This window comes from Nelumbo lutea, chromosome 6 (assembly GCF_056320005.1).
Source record: "Nelumbo lutea isolate HS-2025 chromosome 6, American lotus-T2T, whole genome shotgun sequence".
Classification (NCBI taxonomy): domain Eukaryota; kingdom Viridiplantae; phylum Streptophyta; class Magnoliopsida; order Proteales; family Nelumbonaceae; genus Nelumbo; species Nelumbo lutea.
Window position 1 is genome coordinate 71,698,607 of NC_142689.1, and position 18,904 is coordinate 71,717,510.

At 38.0% G+C, this 18,904-nt stretch overlaps 1 protein-coding gene across 8 annotated transcripts; it reads right to left on the reverse strand.

The window, feature by feature from the left end:
• Positions 1-423: 423 nt before the first annotated feature.
• LOC148849593 (AT-rich interactive domain-containing protein 6-like) lies at positions 424-17,773 on the reverse strand. 8 transcript variants are annotated; one of them, XR_016101456.1, is made up of 13 exons: positions 16,971-17,773; positions 16,091-16,882; positions 15,942-15,981; positions 15,715-15,767; positions 15,432-15,477; positions 12,557-12,643; positions 8,887-9,009; positions 8,729-8,780; positions 8,517-8,592; positions 8,116-8,182; positions 7,958-8,004; positions 6,706-6,798; positions 424-894 (listed from the first exon to the last, which is right to left on the reverse strand). XR_016101456.1 is itself a non-coding variant. In XM_088952548.1 (13 exons), the coding sequence occupies exons 2-13, from the start codon at positions 16,729-16,731 to the stop codon at positions 793-795; spliced, it is 1,431 nt and encodes a 476-aa protein (XP_088808674.1). In that variant the 5' UTR covers positions 16,732-16,882; positions 16,971-17,773; the 3' UTR covers positions 424-792. The 8 variants fall into 8 exon arrangements, 4 of the variants coding, with proteins under 4 accessions (XP_088808674.1, XP_088808671.1, XP_088808675.1 ...); XR_016101454.1 differs by having other exon boundaries at positions 8,887-9,012; XR_016101457.1 differs by having other exon boundaries at positions 16,091-16,787; positions 16,971-17,541.
• Between the last annotated feature and the right edge of the window lie 1,131 nt (positions 17,774-18,904).

The following is an 18,904-nucleotide window of genomic DNA, read 5'->3' on the forward strand; positions in this document are numbered from 1 at the left end:
TCTCTCAACACCATGAACCATCCAATCGTCAAACTAAATAATTGGATTCAAACACCTTAAATTAGCGTGAACGGGTTTGGTACTACAGCAGAGGCCCCACCATTTATCTGGTCAAAGCCAATTGAGTCCATGGGCCAGGACATGCAATCCTAACTGCACGTAAGCATGGACCCAGCACAACTTCAGGTTAGGACGGGTCTTGCTTGGATTTGGAGAAACGATGGACAAGTGGCCTCAGCAATGGACACCTAATTTACACCAAATACAGTGAAAATTTAGACAATGCCCTTGATCAATTTGATAAGAAATGGAGTAACCTCAATAATCGAAATATGTAAAACATCTTTAACGATGAAGATTGCAACCATTCACATGGATTGCTCAATGGCAGCGAGCCACAAATAGCAAGTCAAAGACGCAGTCTTGAAAATACGCATAAAGTGATTAAATCCAGTGAAGTGTCCATCCATGGCTATATACAAACTACCAATTGAATGGCACAAGTTTGTCATGATCAATATATGATTTTTTGACTTCGTCATCGAACAGAAATGGCTTTCCTAGTGTCTCCAAGCTAGCTAAGAACCACATCATTGTCCAACTATGTCAATGTAGTTTAACCTAACACAAGAAATTTACCTTAATCATGAACTGCAACTGCACATACCCAATTCAGAGCTTCATACTGACGCCTGGGACAATTTAGCATGTACTAGGCAAGCAAAATCTTGTATGCACAATTATGTCGAGGTTTCTTGTTTACATTGCAGAAATAGACCAAAATCACTGCATCTACAGATCTGATTCAAAAGGCACGCGTACAAACAACTGGCCATGCAGTGTAACAACAGCAGATGTCTGATGTGGATCAATTCTTGAGGGCAAATTGATAACCTGGAAAAACCCACTTCTACTGTGATGCATGATTTGAAAATCAAAGATGTTGGCTTTTATGCCCGGACAAATTAAAGAACAATGAAACAGCAGAATCAAATGTTTTACATAATTCAGAGGTAACAATTCAAGTACTGAATAATTAGATACATGGGAATTACAAACCCTTTAGATCAAGGTACAACCTATTTGAGATTGTGTTGTGAACGTGATTTAACCTTCCAGGAGGAATTAACTTGGCTTCAGCAATCTAGAGAAACAAGATTAGGTAATTTCCCTTTTTTAATCTAGGGAAACTAGGCTCTTGCATGATGATAGAAAAACATTTTTTTCATGCTGCCACCAAGTGTAGGAGAAATAACGTGTGGCCCAAAGGAGATGGCCAGTGGCTTAAGAACCAAAAAGACATTGTCAACAAACTCATTATCATATTTCTAACAACTCTTCTGTGTAAAAGATAGTCTAGCTTGGAAATTCTACAGTCTCCTCTGGTTCAACCGATAGTAATGCCCACCTTCAAGGGGGTTGAACAAGTTTAATCTATGGGTGCTTTCAAAGCCCTTTTGGTGGGTAGGATTCCCACCCTTATTTATCAAAAAATTTAGTCAACAGTGGGAGGGACAATTTCTTGGTGCAAATGAAAAATTATGAACATGAAAGGGCAAGTTCGATTTTGAGAGCAGCCATTTGGCATGAAAAAGTGCTAAAGGTTGTTAGGTCTGTATCCAGTCTACCCCTCCCAAAACCCAGATGGCTATGACCATCGTAGGGAAATTGACGCTAGTGGAAGAGGACATATGCAGTATGATTTGTAAGTTTTTTTCTCAAAACAGAAGTCTGACGGGAAGACTACATCACACTGATATGGTTTAGGTCACCAAATGTGCCAGCTACAAGTTTCCACCCCATAAACCCATGTAATGTTCTAAACAAGATCATTGGAAAACTCCTCCCTAAAAGAATTGGACTACCTTTTGTTCCAAAGAGCCAAATTACAGACAATGTAACCGATGCTCATGAATTGATACATGCTATTCAGAAAAGGAATAGGAAAAGATGGATCCATGACTATAAAATTGAGTAGGCAAAGGCTTATGACCTGCTAAATTGAAGCTTGTTTGTATGAATGCATTTGATTGGGTGAGGACACCCCTTGTCCTCCTTACCTTTTGCAGTTAATAATGGAGGTCTTGTCCCATTTGATCACCAAGGTAGTAGCAGATTGCAAAGCTGCTATCCTTGGAAACAAAAATTGCTACACCTACCCCCCATTACTCATTTAACATTTGCTGATGTTTTTTTTTCACAAGCTAGAAAAGAAGCAAATGCATCCACATTCATTCAAGCATCCTCGTGTAAGATGGTGTTATTAAATGAGTAATAATAAGTGGATTTCTACTACGAAATTTGGGTATTACGTTGAAATTTTCTAATAAGAATCAAGCTAGATTAAATGGCCTTACTGATTAAGCCTCAAATTTCAAGGATGGAAGGCAAATATTAATCACAAGCTGGGCAAACTTCTTTTTAATGCAGTAACCCAAGACACCCCCATTCATACCATGTCAATTATATTTCTTCCATAAGACTAATGAAAGATTGGAATTCTGTATCCTTCATTTAGGATTATGGAAGCCTACCATATAAATCAAGTACTCCTATTAAAATTAGCATAGAGGCTTATTGAAAATTCAAATTCCTATGAACTACGAATAGAATTTTACAACCAAAATCCCTGATAACATTCTTCTTTATACTCATGGATGTACACAACAATCTCCTATTTTCAAAACCTATTAAAACCCTGGATGGCAGATAGTCTATCTTCTATCTTAGTTGCCAATATGGCATTGTCCATGGATATAGATGAATGGACGGGTATTTTCCATAATGGATCCTTCATTTTTTCAAGGCATACTGATACTCCTAAGGTGAATGAGTTAATTGACCAGGATCTGTTAGACTAGAATGAGCCTAAGGCTAGATATTTGCTTCCGGAAACTTACTGCAAATATTTATCTACATATATGCCTTTCTATTTCTGATAACCTCTAATGGTTCACTGCTAGCTCTAGGTATTTTTCTGCTGAAAACAATTGTAAGCATGCCAAGAAGAGCCTGTGCTTCCACCAATTCATCTTCTTCCTGTCTAGACTCCAAGCACAGAGAAGCTTCAATGGAGGAGACTAGAGACACCTGTAAAAGACAGTCCTTCAACCCAAAAAGTAATCTTCCTAGGTACCCCCTCTGGTTTAACTCCATTCAACAAGGCAGCAGCAGAGTGCAAACCTCCCCAAAACTCCTCAACAAGACGAGCTCCACATAATACAGCAATGGAGACAGCTACATCATGTCTCCAAAGATGGAAAGGCAGCCCAATCAGCCTGCCTACCACTCCATCTTCAATGGCATAAGATTTCAAATTAGAAGGAGACCATTTATACAGAGTAAAGGATCACATGTCCTCTTGAGTGCTTAAAGCCTCAACTTCCACCAAGTTTCAAGAGGAATCAATACTGCCTCATACTATCAAAAGGAGTTAAGATGAATGCCTTCCTTAATACCAACTTACAAATCAAGATATCAGCTATCAGCCTCCAATCCTTAATCGGACTCTTAGCTTCAACCACTAACATTTTAGTCCAGTGAGCTTTACAGAAGTTTGCATTCAACAAAGGGTTACTGTTGCCATTTGCCACAGCTAGGAAACCCTGGGACCTAGGTGAGACTCCCACCCTCCATTGCTGATAAGTTTCCAGCAAATAATCCCATGTCTTCTTCTGCAGTTTCCCCTTTCTCCATCTGTAGATTCCTTCAAACTGTAAATGCAGTAAAAATCTCAATCACTCCTCACTATCCTTTGACTGTTTTTCCCGGCAGGGAAGCAGGCCATTTGTTTCCTTCCTTTGTTCCACTACATATCTTCTACCTGACTTTGTGTGGTTTTCCTTCCAACAGATCTGTTTTCCTTTTGTTGCTGCTTCATTCAAGAAATCCTTAAACCATTTGACCATCTCTAAGCCTTCCACCAGAATTGTAGCCTTCTTAGATTCTCTTATCTTCAATTTGTAACACCCTTTGATTCTTATATCCTTGAAGATGAAGTCTTTAGCTTCCACTTTCATGGCCTTCATCTTGTAGCCTCCTCAAAGATCTGAGATCTCTCCATCTCACACTGATCATCATTAAAAGAACCAGAGAATCTCCTAAGCTATGCATCTCCATAGTGACCTCTCGGATATTGTATGCGAAGTTTCGTCTTGAAGAGCTTCCCTTGAAGCATACTTAGGGGCCGTTTAACAAGTCTTTTTGGGAAGATCTTCTAGTAGCTCTAACAGTCAAAAGACGCATTGAGCTTTTGCATGAAAATCTGAGCAGCCCAAAGCTAGGGCCCGTTTGGCAAGTCTTTTTGAGAAGATTTTCTCGTAGCACTAACAGCCAATAGACGCACTAAACTTTTGACATAAGATCTGGGCAGCCCGAAGACCATTTGGCAGATACATCTTTCCGTGCGTCGTTTCGGGTCTTTCCGCACGAGATTAAAACGTGAAAGACACAGGAAGCTTCATTTGGAGCTTCCCGAAATCAGCCCAAAATGGGCTTCGCACTTCTTTTCGGCGCCACGTCTTTTGGCGGCTAGATCTTCCGCGTGCCAAACTGGAATAGACTGATTTTCGGTATTCCCGGCTTGTAAACAGCCGAAAGACCGTGCAAAAAGACGCACCAAACAACGCCCTAGTTTGGCTACCACGCATCTTTCCGTGTCTTTTCGCGCGACAATACAGCGAGAAAGACGTGAAAAGCTCCATTTGGAGCATCCCAAAATCAGCCCAAAATGGGCTTCTCACGTCTGGTGGCTAGATCTGTTACAAACAAAACGGAAAAAGACAGTGGCATGGTCTGCCTGGCCTGTAAACAGCCAAAAGATCGCAAGAAAAGATGCACCAAACAGGGCCTTGGTTATTATAAGCCCTCCAGTTAAGCAACCATAAGTCGTCAAAGAGATAAATAACCTCAGACAAGATTATAAGCAATTACTTGACACTCATAATAACCTAAGCCAACATTATATGCAATCACTCCACAATCATTATAACTAAAACAAATTCGTTTAGCACTTGACAGAAATGCAAACACGAACCAATCCCTTGAAACAAAAACAACTCAAGTGGCTCAATGAAAGATACAATCCTATCATTCAACAACCCATGAAAGAATTACAGCACGAAAGAAAGAACCACCGAAGTGACCAGGTAACCTGGTCCTAGAAAGGCCCTTAGGTAGGGACAAAGTTGAACAATGCATTACAGTAAGCCTCTTTAAGAGGAGGGGGAGGGGTAAGAAGAGGAAGGAGGATCTCATTTTTCTTTATTCTTAATAAAAATATTTTATATTAAGTATGAAGATGCATAGAAAAGGGGTAGGGGGTTTGGGGGCGGAGCCCCCAGCCCTCTTTATTTCCCCTTATCTTCCCTTCCCTTTTCTCGCTTTTCTCTTTTTTCTTTTTCTTTTTCTTTTCTTTCCCTTCTCTCCTTTCTTTTCCCTTCCTTTATTTTCCTTTTCCTTTCTTTTTTCTGTCTTTTTGTACTAAATGTGCATGAGAGCACATGAGGTGTACAACTCAAGCACGCTTCATGAAAAAAGGCGTAGGTGTACACTTCCTATCCAAAGCATATGCCTCAGGGCATTTTGGGTGGGCCTCACTTGGACGCGCACCTCCAGGCGTATTCCTCTCACGTCTTTTAAAACACTGATCTTTTTTTTGATAGATATCTTTTAAAACACTGATCTTAGCAATGCTTAGATATAAGAAATTATTGGAATTTTTAGTATTTTGTATGTAATTTATATTTGGAAAGTTGGAATGTTCTTACCATGAACAAGGCTACCAAATCCTATCAATGTTCTCCATATGGTTCAAAGTATTGATACGCCTCTATGTATCGGCAGAGGCGTATCGGTACTTAGATACACAGAAACATGTTTTTTTTTTCCAAAATTTGGTTTTTGGGGAGTCAAATACATGCATTGGTCATTAAAAAAGAGGGGGGTCCTGAAACACCTGTAAACAGGCGTGTCAGGACCCAAAATATATGATATGAGGTGTATCTTATCGAAATTTTGAACCTTGGTTCTCCATCATGCTCAATTGGTTTCCAACAAATGGATGGTTATGAGAAACATGACTCAATAAAGTCTTTTGTTATCTATATATACTACAATGGGCAAAACCACTCTAATACTATATAGGTGTAATGTGTCATGCCACCGGTACTGTAGCGGGCCACATGCTGGCACGACTTGATAGATCAGAGAGGGGGCCAAAAAACCCAAGCTTGTGGCCCATTGGCCCGTGCCAGGCCATTCTGTGGGCTGGTACGAAATCATTTTTATAAATGAAAAAAATAAACACACACATATGGGTCATGTCGCCCCATGAGCAGCTCAACACACTCAATTTGGCTCCTTTCTAATCAGAGAATGACTACAAGAGTCACCATGGCTCTGCACTGCATGGTCCTTTAAAAGTATCCAGTGAAAGCTCTTCAGGAAGGAATCCATCTAGCAAAGTTGTCGGAGCTTAACAGCTTTTGTTGGCATCAAATTCTTTAGTAGCAATTGCAATCTTATGGATTGGCATAACCAAATGAATATTTTGCACACACACACACACACACACACACACATATATATATGATGACATTTTGGGCGTTGACAATTTCTTGGATATTGAATCTTGTCAAGTGATCACTCAATCTATTTGGTGGTAGATAAATAGCCCAGTTCTTTTTAAAGAAGATAAATACAGACCTTTTTGAACGGTGTGACACCCCATGGATTATCCGGTTGCTCTGGTTCACCAGATATAACTAAGCGCCCAGCTGGATCTGACTGAACACGTACCTGCACATGCAAACGAGAAGTAAGAATTAACTTCATGGATTACATATAAGACATTTTTGCAGTTTGATAGCATAACATCCTTTTCTAAATGTCCAATTCATTTTCAAGATGTTAAAAGCAGTAATTGAAGTGGAATTATTGGCTGTTTTTAGTTGCTTTCCTCATATTCCCAGAAACTGTATAAGATATCGATGGCTCATTGTGGCCACTACGATCTGATTTTCTTCTCATCCCCCTTTCCTGGGCTTGCCTCGAGGGGCGTGGTACAAAGGCGACTCATAGAATTAAGAATGCAATATGTTTTACATCACATTAGCTACTTGAAACAATGCAATTAAGGAGAATAAGAGACTTTGGGTTTTACATGCTTGAAAATGCTTTATATGTTTGCTTTTATTTTTAAATTTTCATTTGAATACACTTTACATGTTATGTTTATGTATTTTAATTTTAGATAATAGGTTTTTTAAAACATTTATTTTAAAATTTAAGTTTATATTTTTATTAACATTATGTTTATTATTTTTTGCATTTTTTTTTAATTTTTTGGCATTTTCTTGAATTTTCTGACTTTTTTGTATTTTTTATCTTTTTTTTGTAATTTTGTGACTTGCTTATAAAGGCATGCAACGCGCCTTGCGCCCTGTGCTTTTAAAACACTGGCCTGAACCACACCACACCCTCCAGAACACCTATGTGGGTGTGGTGTGGTTCAGGTCACCAATCTTTTACCACAGTACAGAACACTTATTCTGCTATAGCATGGTGCGTTCTCAACCACACTACAGAACACCCCCCTTCATTTGTGGAGCTTAGAGATTGGCATCTCACAATATATCATGTCGATAACCACCTTGTACATAATTCCCATTTCACATAATATTAAAATAAGATGTAGAAGCAAATTTGAAGCTATCTTGACATGTAAAGGGCCTAATGGAGAAGAAAACTTGCTACTCCATCAGATTAAACCATGCAGCAACAGAAAAGGACTCAAGTAGTAGTAGGATGGATGCTCTTTTCAGATGATGGATCATGGACATAGATACACTATTAGATAGACAAACATCTCTGATTTGGTCGAGTGTTTTAGTGTGAGTGTATGCTAAACATCTTATGGTGATGGTAGAAAAAGGTCCCAACAGGAGATTGCGCATACCTCTTCACGCAGAAGCCCAGGAACTAAAGCATAGACCTCGAAGCAATCTTTCTGTACAGAAAGCAAAGTTTCAATTCAAGTTGAACTTCAATCATAAAAATGGTACATCTGGCGTATATAAATACATCCTCCATGCATACGCAGATAGATAAGCTTACAGTTCTCAGCACATTGATCTTCACCCAATCAGCTGGGGATCCAATATCAACAACCATTGTTTCCATTCTGGCATAGAAACCGAGTTCGGTTCAGCTTTAAGTACAATTCACCTTGGGAAATAATACAAAGAAAAGAATGCACTAGGAACTAAAGCAGTGGTGTTCTTTTTTATCTTTTGAGAGAAAGGACAAGATTTTATATATGTAAGGGGCAAACTGCAGTAACATAGAGTTCTACACATATGAGGGCACTGTACTAGCTCATCCCATACTCATTTCAAAGTAGCATGCACATGCAACCAACACTTAAGTTTATCCCTTCCGTATGGTGGTTTTAGTTTAACCACTTAGAATCAGAAAAGTAGCAAATAAAGAAACCAAATTTACTCAGGGATCTTAACTGTGGCTTTGCAGCTTTTGTATGCATAGCTTTGACAGCACGCTCCAGGCTAGATGGTTTTTTACGTTTATGTGAACCTGTATAGATTTACATTAAAACATAAAAAAAAGGATAAAACATTTATAACTTGCTTGGTAGGCTAATATTTTTAAATTCCTACAGGAAAAAAAGGATAATATTTTTAATAATGGTGATCCAGATACACAACTATACCAATGTTTTTAAGCTGCTTTTCTCGTTTTTGCATAGAAATAGAGTTTTTATCCTGCAGAAACAAAGATGGCTATATTGAGTGGGTGTCACGAAAAAGAAACCACATGGGAATACAAAACAGGGACATGAGATCATCAGTTAAAGATACCTTCACAGACCTTAATAATTGGGTCACCGACCTCACCATTACCAAGAAGACGCTGCGAGTGCCAACCCTGCATAGCACGAGCTGCAGCATCTCTTCGTGCCCTTCCTGATCCTGATGTTTGATTAACACCCACCTGCTGATAATATTTTCATATAACTGTAACATTATAGCATTAAATTGCAAAACGAACAATATAATTTTTATCAATAACATTGTTTTAAGAGGCTTTTGAGGCGAGGCCAAAGGCCTAAGCCTCAAGGCAAGGCTAGGAAAAAAGGCCTGGTCTCAATAGCCTCAGTCCCCACCAGCAAGGCTTAGACCTTGAGTTGTTTGAGGCTTACACCTTTGGGCCTTTGGCCTCAAAATGTCCAAGGCTTAGGTGTCAACTATTCAGCATGCTAATGTGGAATATGAAGGTTTACATAGGGGCAAAATATATTGGTGTAATGAGAAAATAAATAAGCATATATAAATAACAAAAACTTGCATATAAAATGTGTCAGAAAATAGCTTGCTTTATTGTTCATGCTTTATTCTTACCCATTTGCCCATTTATCTCACACTTGATGATCTGTTTCTTCTAAAGCACATGCATCATTTAGATGGACACTCTTCACTAATGCATACTAGTGCAAGAAAGGAAATAGGAATGCCTTGTTCTTAAAACAATGTTGGTTCATACCCCTAAATTGAAAAGTTTGAGTTCTATGATTTTGTTGTTCTAGGAAAAAAAATAAAAATAGGGAAAAAAAACTACTTTGGTAAGATTCTAACTCAAATTGTAGTGTCTCTTTGGGGCATTGTTTTAAAAAACGACCTGGAACCAGAACCATTCTAGCCATAGGTTTCCAGGTCAACGATTCGAAGGGACAACCCATTCTGACAAAAAATTAAAATATTAAAAAAATAATTAAAAAAACAGCCAAAAACCGCTGAATGGGTCGAACGGGTTGATGGTTTGACTGCCCGGGTCAATGGGTTGTTGACCAATTCAACAGTTTTGGCCAAGGACCGGGTTTGGGGTAAAACGGAACCGATTGCCTGGACAGTTCCCGGGCCAAATAGTCCAACTGCCTAGGTCAATGGTAGTTCAGAAGCCATGCTTTAGGGTACCAACAGTTTTTAAAAGCGGAAGGTGCAAGGGCCATTTTGTGCCTGAGGCGCAAGGTGAGGCACGCATCTTTTTGAGGCAAGGCACACAATTTAAAAAAAAAAGCTAAAAAATAAAAAAAAACGTAAAAAAATCAAAGAAATGCAAAAAAAAAATCAAAAAAATATAAAACATAATATTAATAAAAATATAAAGTCAAGTTTTAAAATAAATGTTTTAAAAAACCTATTATCTAAAATTACAATGCATAAACATAATATGTAAAGCATATTCAATTGAGAATTTAAAAATGAAATCAGACATATAAAACATTTTCAAGCATATAAAACCCACAATCTCTTTTTTTCTCAATTACATCAAGTACCTAATGTGACATATTACATTCCTAATTCTACGAGTCGCCTTTGTGCCACGGCCCTCGAGGCAAGCCCAAACAAGTCCATGTTAAGGTCTTAAATTCTTAGATTTCACACAAAAAAATAATGATTTATAGTTTTAATTGCTTTTAAGAAGATATTTTATTAGGATGAATGAATGGACAGCATTACCAAATAGAGGGTTCTCAAAGCTCTGGTAAGACCCTAACATGGACTTGTTTGGGCTGGCCTTGAGGGGTATGGTACGGGGGCCCAGCCACTAGACTCAAAAAAAGGAAAAAGCGTCAAATTTTCAAAAGGCGCATGCCTGGGCTAAGGCACAAGGCGCACCAAGCATGCGCCTAGGACTTGGGCAAGGTGCCTACCCTAAAATGCGCCTCATCTATGCGCCTAGGCGCACCTTTTAAATCACTGGGTACTGGTACCCCTTTTTAAAAGTATTTAAAAAAACTCTTTTTAATAATTAAAGAATATAAAACTAAGCATCTAAAATTAAAAAAAAAAACTGAAAAAAAACTGAAAAAAGGTATGCATGATTCTAAGTGTTGATACTCAATACATCCCTTTCATCATATAGGGGTGTATGAATACTTTGAACCATGAATCCTTGTAATGTATCATATAAGCCATATAAGATCCTAATTTTATGTTTTCATGTCTTTATTGTTTATGAATTATATCCTTTTCCTTTTTTGCTCAAGGCTTACGCCTCAAAATCAATTGAAGCTTACACCTCACCTCCGCCTTTTAAAACCTTGATCAATAAAAATGAACAAGATAATTAGTGTTTTGTAATATAACAGTTGTGGCTTGTAGGGGTGAGCATTATTCAGTTAAAACCGAAAAAACAAACCAAAAATTTTGGTTTCAGTTTGGTTAACCAAAAAAACTGAATTAGCCAAACTTCATTATCTATAATATATATATATATATTTGTTAACATATAGTGCATATATAATATGTATAAAATGTAATATAGCGTATTATATTATGTATTAAAATATATAATTTATTATATACATTGTATAATATATAATATATAATATATATTAAATTATACACTACAATATATATTAAAATAAATACATTGTTGAAATTCGGTTTTAACCGAAAACCAAACCGAAAATTTTAGTTTCAGTTACTTTGGCCTTTCAATATTTCGATTTCGGTTTGGATTTTCATTTAAAATTTTGGTTTATTTGGTTCGATTTTTAACCGAATAAACCGTTTGCTCACCCCTATGTCTTGTCTTACAATTCGGGTCCCAAGCCCTGATGATGATGATGGCAGCCAACATGATAACCTTTAGCCAATTTAATATAAATATGAATCTCTTAAATCATTTTTGACAATGCAAGGTCACTTCACATTTGACAAAAAAACATGGCTCTTGGTAGAGCACACTGAAAGGACGGTATTTTTTAGCCTACCCCAAGTAGCTGGGATCAAGGCTGAGATGAGTTAAAGGGTTTTATTTACAAATGATGATATGCCTTATATTTATATAAGAAACTGTTTTGCAGACACAACCATCTAGACCCTAGAACAATTGGTAAAGTCCTTACCAATAAAGCAAGTCACAAAGATTTAGAGAAGTCATCTAGGCAACACTTTAATCACACTGTTAAAGCCTAAGGCTTATCTTTCTCCAACTATGGCACAATACATGTCACAAAGAAGAAGCCACTTTTTCACCGATTATTATATAAAGATGCTAATCATTTACAAGATTTCAAGGCATATAAACATGATAGGCAAATGACTGATATAGTTTAGAAATTAAATTCCAATTTGCTTGGAATTCAAGTCTTATCCCAACTATATGGGATCAGCAACATGAATCCTGTTTTTCCATTCAGTTACGGGCACTTAAATCATTTCTAACTACTTCGACCCATGTCAATTTCAGTTTGTCATCAGGATGACAAATCGTCTCTCCATTAGCAATACCCCCTTCAATGTGATTGACAGGGAAGTCCCAAGAAGATTAAAGGACTTTTCAACCACAACCTCATTTTTGCCTATCATAAATGCATAATTTTACAATCATAATAAGAATATAAATGTTATAGCTTAACATAACCTAGATTCATATGCACAAAGCCAAAATAGCTAGAACCATTAAGCATAAAACAAATGCCTGTATTGGTAAAATAAATAGATCCTAGAGCAAACAAAAATTTAAAACTGACCTGAGTTTCAGTAGGTTCTCTAAGTGAAATAGCAGGGTCACATAGTTCGCTGCCATGCAGTTTATGCCTTTCATAGTCAAGGAGTGCCTGCAAGTGCTGAAAAATGAGGATACAGGCCCATGGGCATATCGAAACATAGAAAAACAAAGTCAAAGCAACAATAGAAAAGAGAAGCCTGAAGCCCTATAAAGAACAATGCGAAAAGTATCTACAAGATTCTCAGTAAAAAACACTTTGAGCAAGTATCCATAATTCCATATATATGGCTGTATATATTCATGAATGTATTTGTGTATGTGTGCGCATGTGCATGCAAGCATGCATATGTGTTTGTGATGTAAATGCAAGAGGTCCAATGGCATATATAGTTTCCTGATGACACAGCATTAATTCATGAAACTAGAGAGAAACACTAAATACAAAATTACATTTATAGACAAATGCCTCAGAAACAAGATGTTTTATTCATAAAAAAGAAAAATATGTTTTTAAAATAGGTAGGACTAAAACAGAACATGCAATGTGAATTTAATAATAATAGGAGTGAACATAAGATAATAAGGTTTTTTTGATGAATAATAATAGATTTATTGATTCAGAAGCAAATTTAGAGTGAGTTCATACATCATTCCAGCGAGAGGCGCAAGCTGCAGCCCCTCCTTGAATCTTACAAGTAAACTAGGAAAGAAAAACAAGAATCACAACTGAACCCAAATAATTCTTCCCTATTTACCCCTTGCTTAGCTAACATATCCGACAAAGTATTTGTTGGTCTCCCCACTCACTGTACAGTGACCAACATATTCCTTGTCAACCAACTAAATTTCTTCATTTCATTCTTGTATCGCCACATAGCCTCTTCAGAATTTTTCAACCAACCCACCACCACTTTGGAATCCCCCTCAATTATTAGGTGTTGTAAACATAAGATAATAAGGTTACACTTGTAATTGGAGACCAAGAGATATCTCACTACAACATCTTTCATTATCTTGGTTTAAAAACCTATTACAAAGGAGAGATTGAGGAAGATGTTACCCATATACTTAGAATAGAAATGGGCAAAATGGAGAACACACGCTAAAACTGAAAGAAAATTTTATAAAGCAATGCCAGGAATGCTCTAGGGAGCAAAGTATTGAGCATATCTAAAATATGTGTATAGAAAATGTGAATATTGAGATGGATGAGTAGGCCAACCAAAATGGATGAGATGCTGGTCTGGCACCTAGAACAACCCTCACCTCTTAAGGGTGATAAGAAACACCATGTCCAAAAAATGAGTGCAGCATAAATGCAAATGGTGAAAGGATGCATTTCTAGAAAGACCTTCGATGACAAACTAGGGATATTCCCTATTAATGGTAAAATTTTCTAGGATGTATTCCATTATCATAAGCATTTTTGCTTTGTCTTGTTTCAAGTGTTCCGCTATGACATTATGAAGACACCACTTGATACTAGAGTCTCCTAGAGGCATGATGTAGACTGTTTAGCTGTATCCACTAGAAGCGCGATGATCGCTTGCCAATCTTTTCTTTCTTTTGGCTCGATCGACCTTTTCCAAGAAGAATTGGTTTTAGCGTCGGTCGAGTGGTCAAATACCGAAGCTAGGGGAGACCTGTTTATGGATTGAACTTGATTTGAGTCTCTTCCCTTACACCTGAAACCCTTCCATCTTACCCAGCAAGGGATGGGATAAGACGACACACCATATCCACTCATCTTGCCACCATTGAAAGTGCTAGATTGGAGGAAAAGAGTGCCTCATAAGTTGGCGAGATCCATCAACCCTCAAGCGCCGGGGCAGGCTTTGTTCTCAATTGGTGAAGCCTCGCTACCAGCTAGGATGTAACATCATCCAATCTACAGTTATATGGACAAAGGCATGAAAGTTTACCAAACACAAAAAATGACAATACGCTGTGGACCAAAACCATGTAAGGATGATCTCAAAACATGCAATGCCCTCAAACGAACATCAAATAGATATGGCATGTTTCAGAACCCACTGATCCACTAAAAAAATTATATAACGAAACCAAACACCACCAAAGTTAAAGGATGTGTAGATCCATTTGCTGATTTAGGTGTCATTATTGTTCAAGTTGGATCTGATACAGGGTGTGAGAATTGGATACTCAAATTATTCTTTTTTTACCAGTAATACTCAAATTATTCTTTTTTCCCTTCTCCCATCCCCCTCAATTTCTCCTCCAAAAGTATATTTGTTTGGCCCTGCCCCCTCCAAGGCTTTTTTTTCTAGGAGATGATGGATTTGAAAAGTAAAACCTGTCCAATTAGGGAATCCCTAATTACTGCCTTTCACTCCATATCATCATATTGTCTCCTGTATAAATCATGCCATAAAACCACTCATAATAGTCTTCTGCTCATTTTTATCTGTTACTGTATTATTTCATATCTCTAACTCGATGCCATTGGCAGACATTGATAGTGTATTCGTCCCTCTTTTTCCTCCCCACCAAAAAAGGGTAGAACCCTACGGTGCTGCATAGGAGCTATCATTCTTTGGACTTAAATGAGAAGAATTTAAGGCCAGGATTTTTCTGATAAGAGACAGAATACAGAAGAGTTGATGAAGTTATGGTCGTTCAAATGGTCTGTTGGGTTAGATCAAGAGCAGAATTCTGATGTTCAGACTGCTGACATATTGAGAGCTTGGCATATTCCTGCATCTTTCTCTACTTCCAGAACCAAAACAATACAGACATTGAGTCAACCACCAAAAAGTGGCATTAAGCTAAACTCCACTGGTATAGCTTACATCAGAAAACCATCTTTTGGTTTCAGTTTTGAACAGAATTAAATTCATGTCATAATCAAAATTTTAGATCTCGATGGCCAATATCACCTTCTCATAGAAGCAGCGGAAAGACCAAGAGACAGTGGTACAAGTCCTGCCATTGGGAAATTGTGCAAGTAAATTATCAATGGAATCAACAAAATCAACAGAGCTTCTAAGAAGTCAATAGCTCCAAAATCTAAACATAAAACAGTGCTAAGAACCTACCATAAAGAAAGTTCACGATTGCGATGAAAGTTTTACCACTTACAGACATGAAACTCATGAAGATAACATACTAGAGACAAACTATAGGGATACAAAAATCAAAAGGAGCATCGTAATTATTTACTTTGGTGGTTTGAAGGACTCTCCTACTTGTCGCCACAGTTTGCATGAGGTCACCTATACAGGCGTGTAGAAGGTTGGTTAGGTTCCCTATAAACAAAAAAGGTTCCAAGTAGGTCTGGAACTGAAATCCAGTGCTCCGAGTTTGAAAATTGAAAGTTGACATGAAACATAAACCATCAAGGAACTAAAAAAAATACTAAAAGCAGCTCTAGAAAACACCGTGCATACCTTGTCGTAGCCACCCAATCTAGTCACAGCTCTCCATAACCTTAACTCCCACAACAAGTAACAAAAAAATAATTAATAACGATAATTAAAACAGACTGGAAAAAAAAAAAAGCCTACTAACAAAAAATTGAAAAAAACAAAAAACTTACTTGAGGCAATTCAATCCCTCTCCATAAAACTTGGGAGGCTTGAATTCCAAGTTCCTCTCCCTGAAAAAATTTTCAAGTTCCTTCATAAATGCAGCTTGCTCCTCCTCAGTTCCCGATTCATCGCCCGCAGCAAACGACTGGTTAGAGCCCTCCATGTGAACCGCGCATTCCTCCACCGCCCCAATTTGTTTCGATTCTGCCTCTTTAAAATCATTGTCTTCATGCGGAACTACCTCATTTACATTCACCTCAGTCTTAGAATCCTCCGCATTTTCATCCTCAGTTTTAACAAGTGGACATCCAACATTTGGAGCAGCAGCTTCGACTTCAACCCGGCCAGAACCGTTATCCTCAACGTCGCTTTTATCTTCATTCAGCCCATTGGCATCAGCGCAGGTGTTGGCAACAATGGGTTCAGGAGCAGGTTCAAACGAACCTTGATCATTGCTTAAACGAGCCTCTCCTGGTAATTCAAGATTCTTATCATCCGACGAAGATTCCGGTGTCGGCGGCAACTCCGGCAAAGACTCCGCATTTTCAACACGGTTTTGTTTCTCCTCCAAGTGAGGCTTTTGTTCTTCATGTTCAACCTTTACATTAATCGGCCCGTTATCTAACGAATCAGGTAAATCTTGTCCCATTTATTCGACCAAGAAACACAATTGCAACGCAGTTCTCCTCTACGGCGAAATAAGCCCTAGAGTAACCACATTTCACGGTTCCAATTAAATGGTAAGAAACTCTTCTGCAGAACTCAAAAACCTAATGTTTTCTAAATACTTAAGAGTTCACCTACAAAAGAAAGAGAAACAAAACAATTTCTCAGGACCACCTGCAAAAACTAGACATACATTTTCTCTAAAAATGTTCAGAAGCTAACCTGCAGAACCGAAGCCGTGATTTTCTGCGCCAATACTCAGACGACCAACAGAGAAACCCTAACCCTAATTTTATCGGTTGACAATGAAAAACAATCCGAAACTCGCTTATTTTCGCGAACACACTGAGACCTAAAACGATTAATGCTTTCCACAATAACCCGAAATATTCTAATTTCAGACTTGAAGAACTAGGGTTCCCAATGTAGACGACGCAGAAAGAGGAAGAGATTTGCTGCTTGAAAGACTTCGATGGCGATTTTTAGGGTTTCGCGACGGGAACCTCAAAAGTCTTTTAAGTCTGAACCCTCGTTATGCGGTAACGACGTCAAAGCAAAACGCTACTACCCACAATTCTTCTATACTACACCGGATGCGAAGGGACTAAGGAGCAACCATTGTACCGGTAGCGGAGAAGACAAAGCACGACAGCACACAGCAGGCCCAGCACCGCTATTTTCTCGTGCTCCTCGTGCGCACCCCGGCGTAGGCTAAAAAGGCTCGAGTTTTTTCACCTTATCGTCCACAGTGAAAAGACGGAAGTACCGTAGTCTGACTCCGTAGGACGACCACAAATGAATCGACTCGGATATGGGTTTTGTTTATATCGAATTCGAATCTGATCCTGTCCATTGGATATATCGTGGATTCAAATTGAATTGCAATGGTTATTAAATAAATATTGACCAAGCCATTACTTGCTTATAAATAAATTACAGTTTAATAGACCAAGCCATTATTTGTCTATTTGGTAATTAGATTACAGAGTGAGAGAGAGAGAGAGACTTGGGTAGTCACTTGTGTTGCGGATGAAGGGAAATAAGAGGGAATTGGAATTAAACAATGGGAGTTTAGAACGAAAATGGGGTGAATTTGAAAACAAATAATGGAGTTTGTCGGCTAAACCTAGCTTTTTTTGTCTGATTTGATCCTCTATACATCTAAAATTATTAAAATTGGACCCTCTTTTGCTATTATGGTCGTTGTATCAAATAAGGTTTTTAAAATCGAACCAGACAATGAACCATTAAGGTTCTTAGGTCGAATGGTCCAATCATTCGAACTGAATGGATGATCTGTTATGATAAAATAAATAAATAATAAAATAAATAAATAAAAGTAGCCAAAAACCGTTTGACGGTTTGAACGATTCAATAACTCGGGTCAGTAATTTGTTGACCAAATCAACGGTTTTTTGCCAAAAAGATAGTTCTAGGATAAAACAAAACCGATCAAATGACTAGTTCTCAAATTTTCCTATCCAATTGTTCGGCCCGATCCAGTTTTGAAAACCATGGTATCAAGCGACCAACCATTGTAGCTTGATTTGGGTCAATAATATGAGTTACATGGGCCAATTTATAAATGAAATTTGGGCCAATAACTTAAATTTGTACATATTTCAATTAATTCAACTCCTAAACTGCGCCAATAAAATATGACTATACAAAAAATACATCCATAATATATATTCAAACCCAACCAACCTACCCAATCCCAGTTTGGGGTTTGTTTGGTTAAGCTTGAACTAATTTGGTTCAATTAATAATGTTATAAGGCTATTTTTATTTTAGCTTATCTTAACAAAACATTTGCATTGTACGGGTCCCAATTAGTTTATTCTTATTTCTTTGGTCCCACTTGATTCAATTAATTTATTTCTTACTGATGAAGGAAGATTTAGCCCGACCTCTCTATTACGTGACACGTGGCAGAAACAACAGCTCGGCAAAAGGGGCCAAGCCTAGGCGGGAACAAGGGGACACCAGCGGACTGAACTCCCTACCGGGGGCCCGAACTCACCCTTTGTAACAGCTCGGGATACACTTCGCCGAACTGACCTGCCCTATAGATACCTCCGAGCTCAAGACCACCTCGCTCAGCACTTCGCATCACTTGGCACCAAAACCAAACAAGTCGTACCACGCCAGACACT

What these genes read in the sequence shown, in the direction of transcription:
- LOC148849593 (XM_088952545.1), bottom strand. Translation starts at nt 16,731, where the DNA reads ATGGGACAAGATTTACCTGATTCGTTAGATAACGGGCCGATTAATGTA. An exon ending in GATTGGGTGGCTACGACAAG is followed by an intron (nt 15,768 to 15,941) that starts GTATGCACGGTG and finishes ACGCCTGTATAG; the next exon opens with GTGACCTCATGCAAACTGTG. An exon ending in TCGGTGACCCAATTATTAAG is followed by an intron (nt 8,781 to 8,886) that starts GTCTGTGAAGGT and finishes TTGTTTCTGCAG; the next exon opens with GATAAAAACTCTATTTCTAT.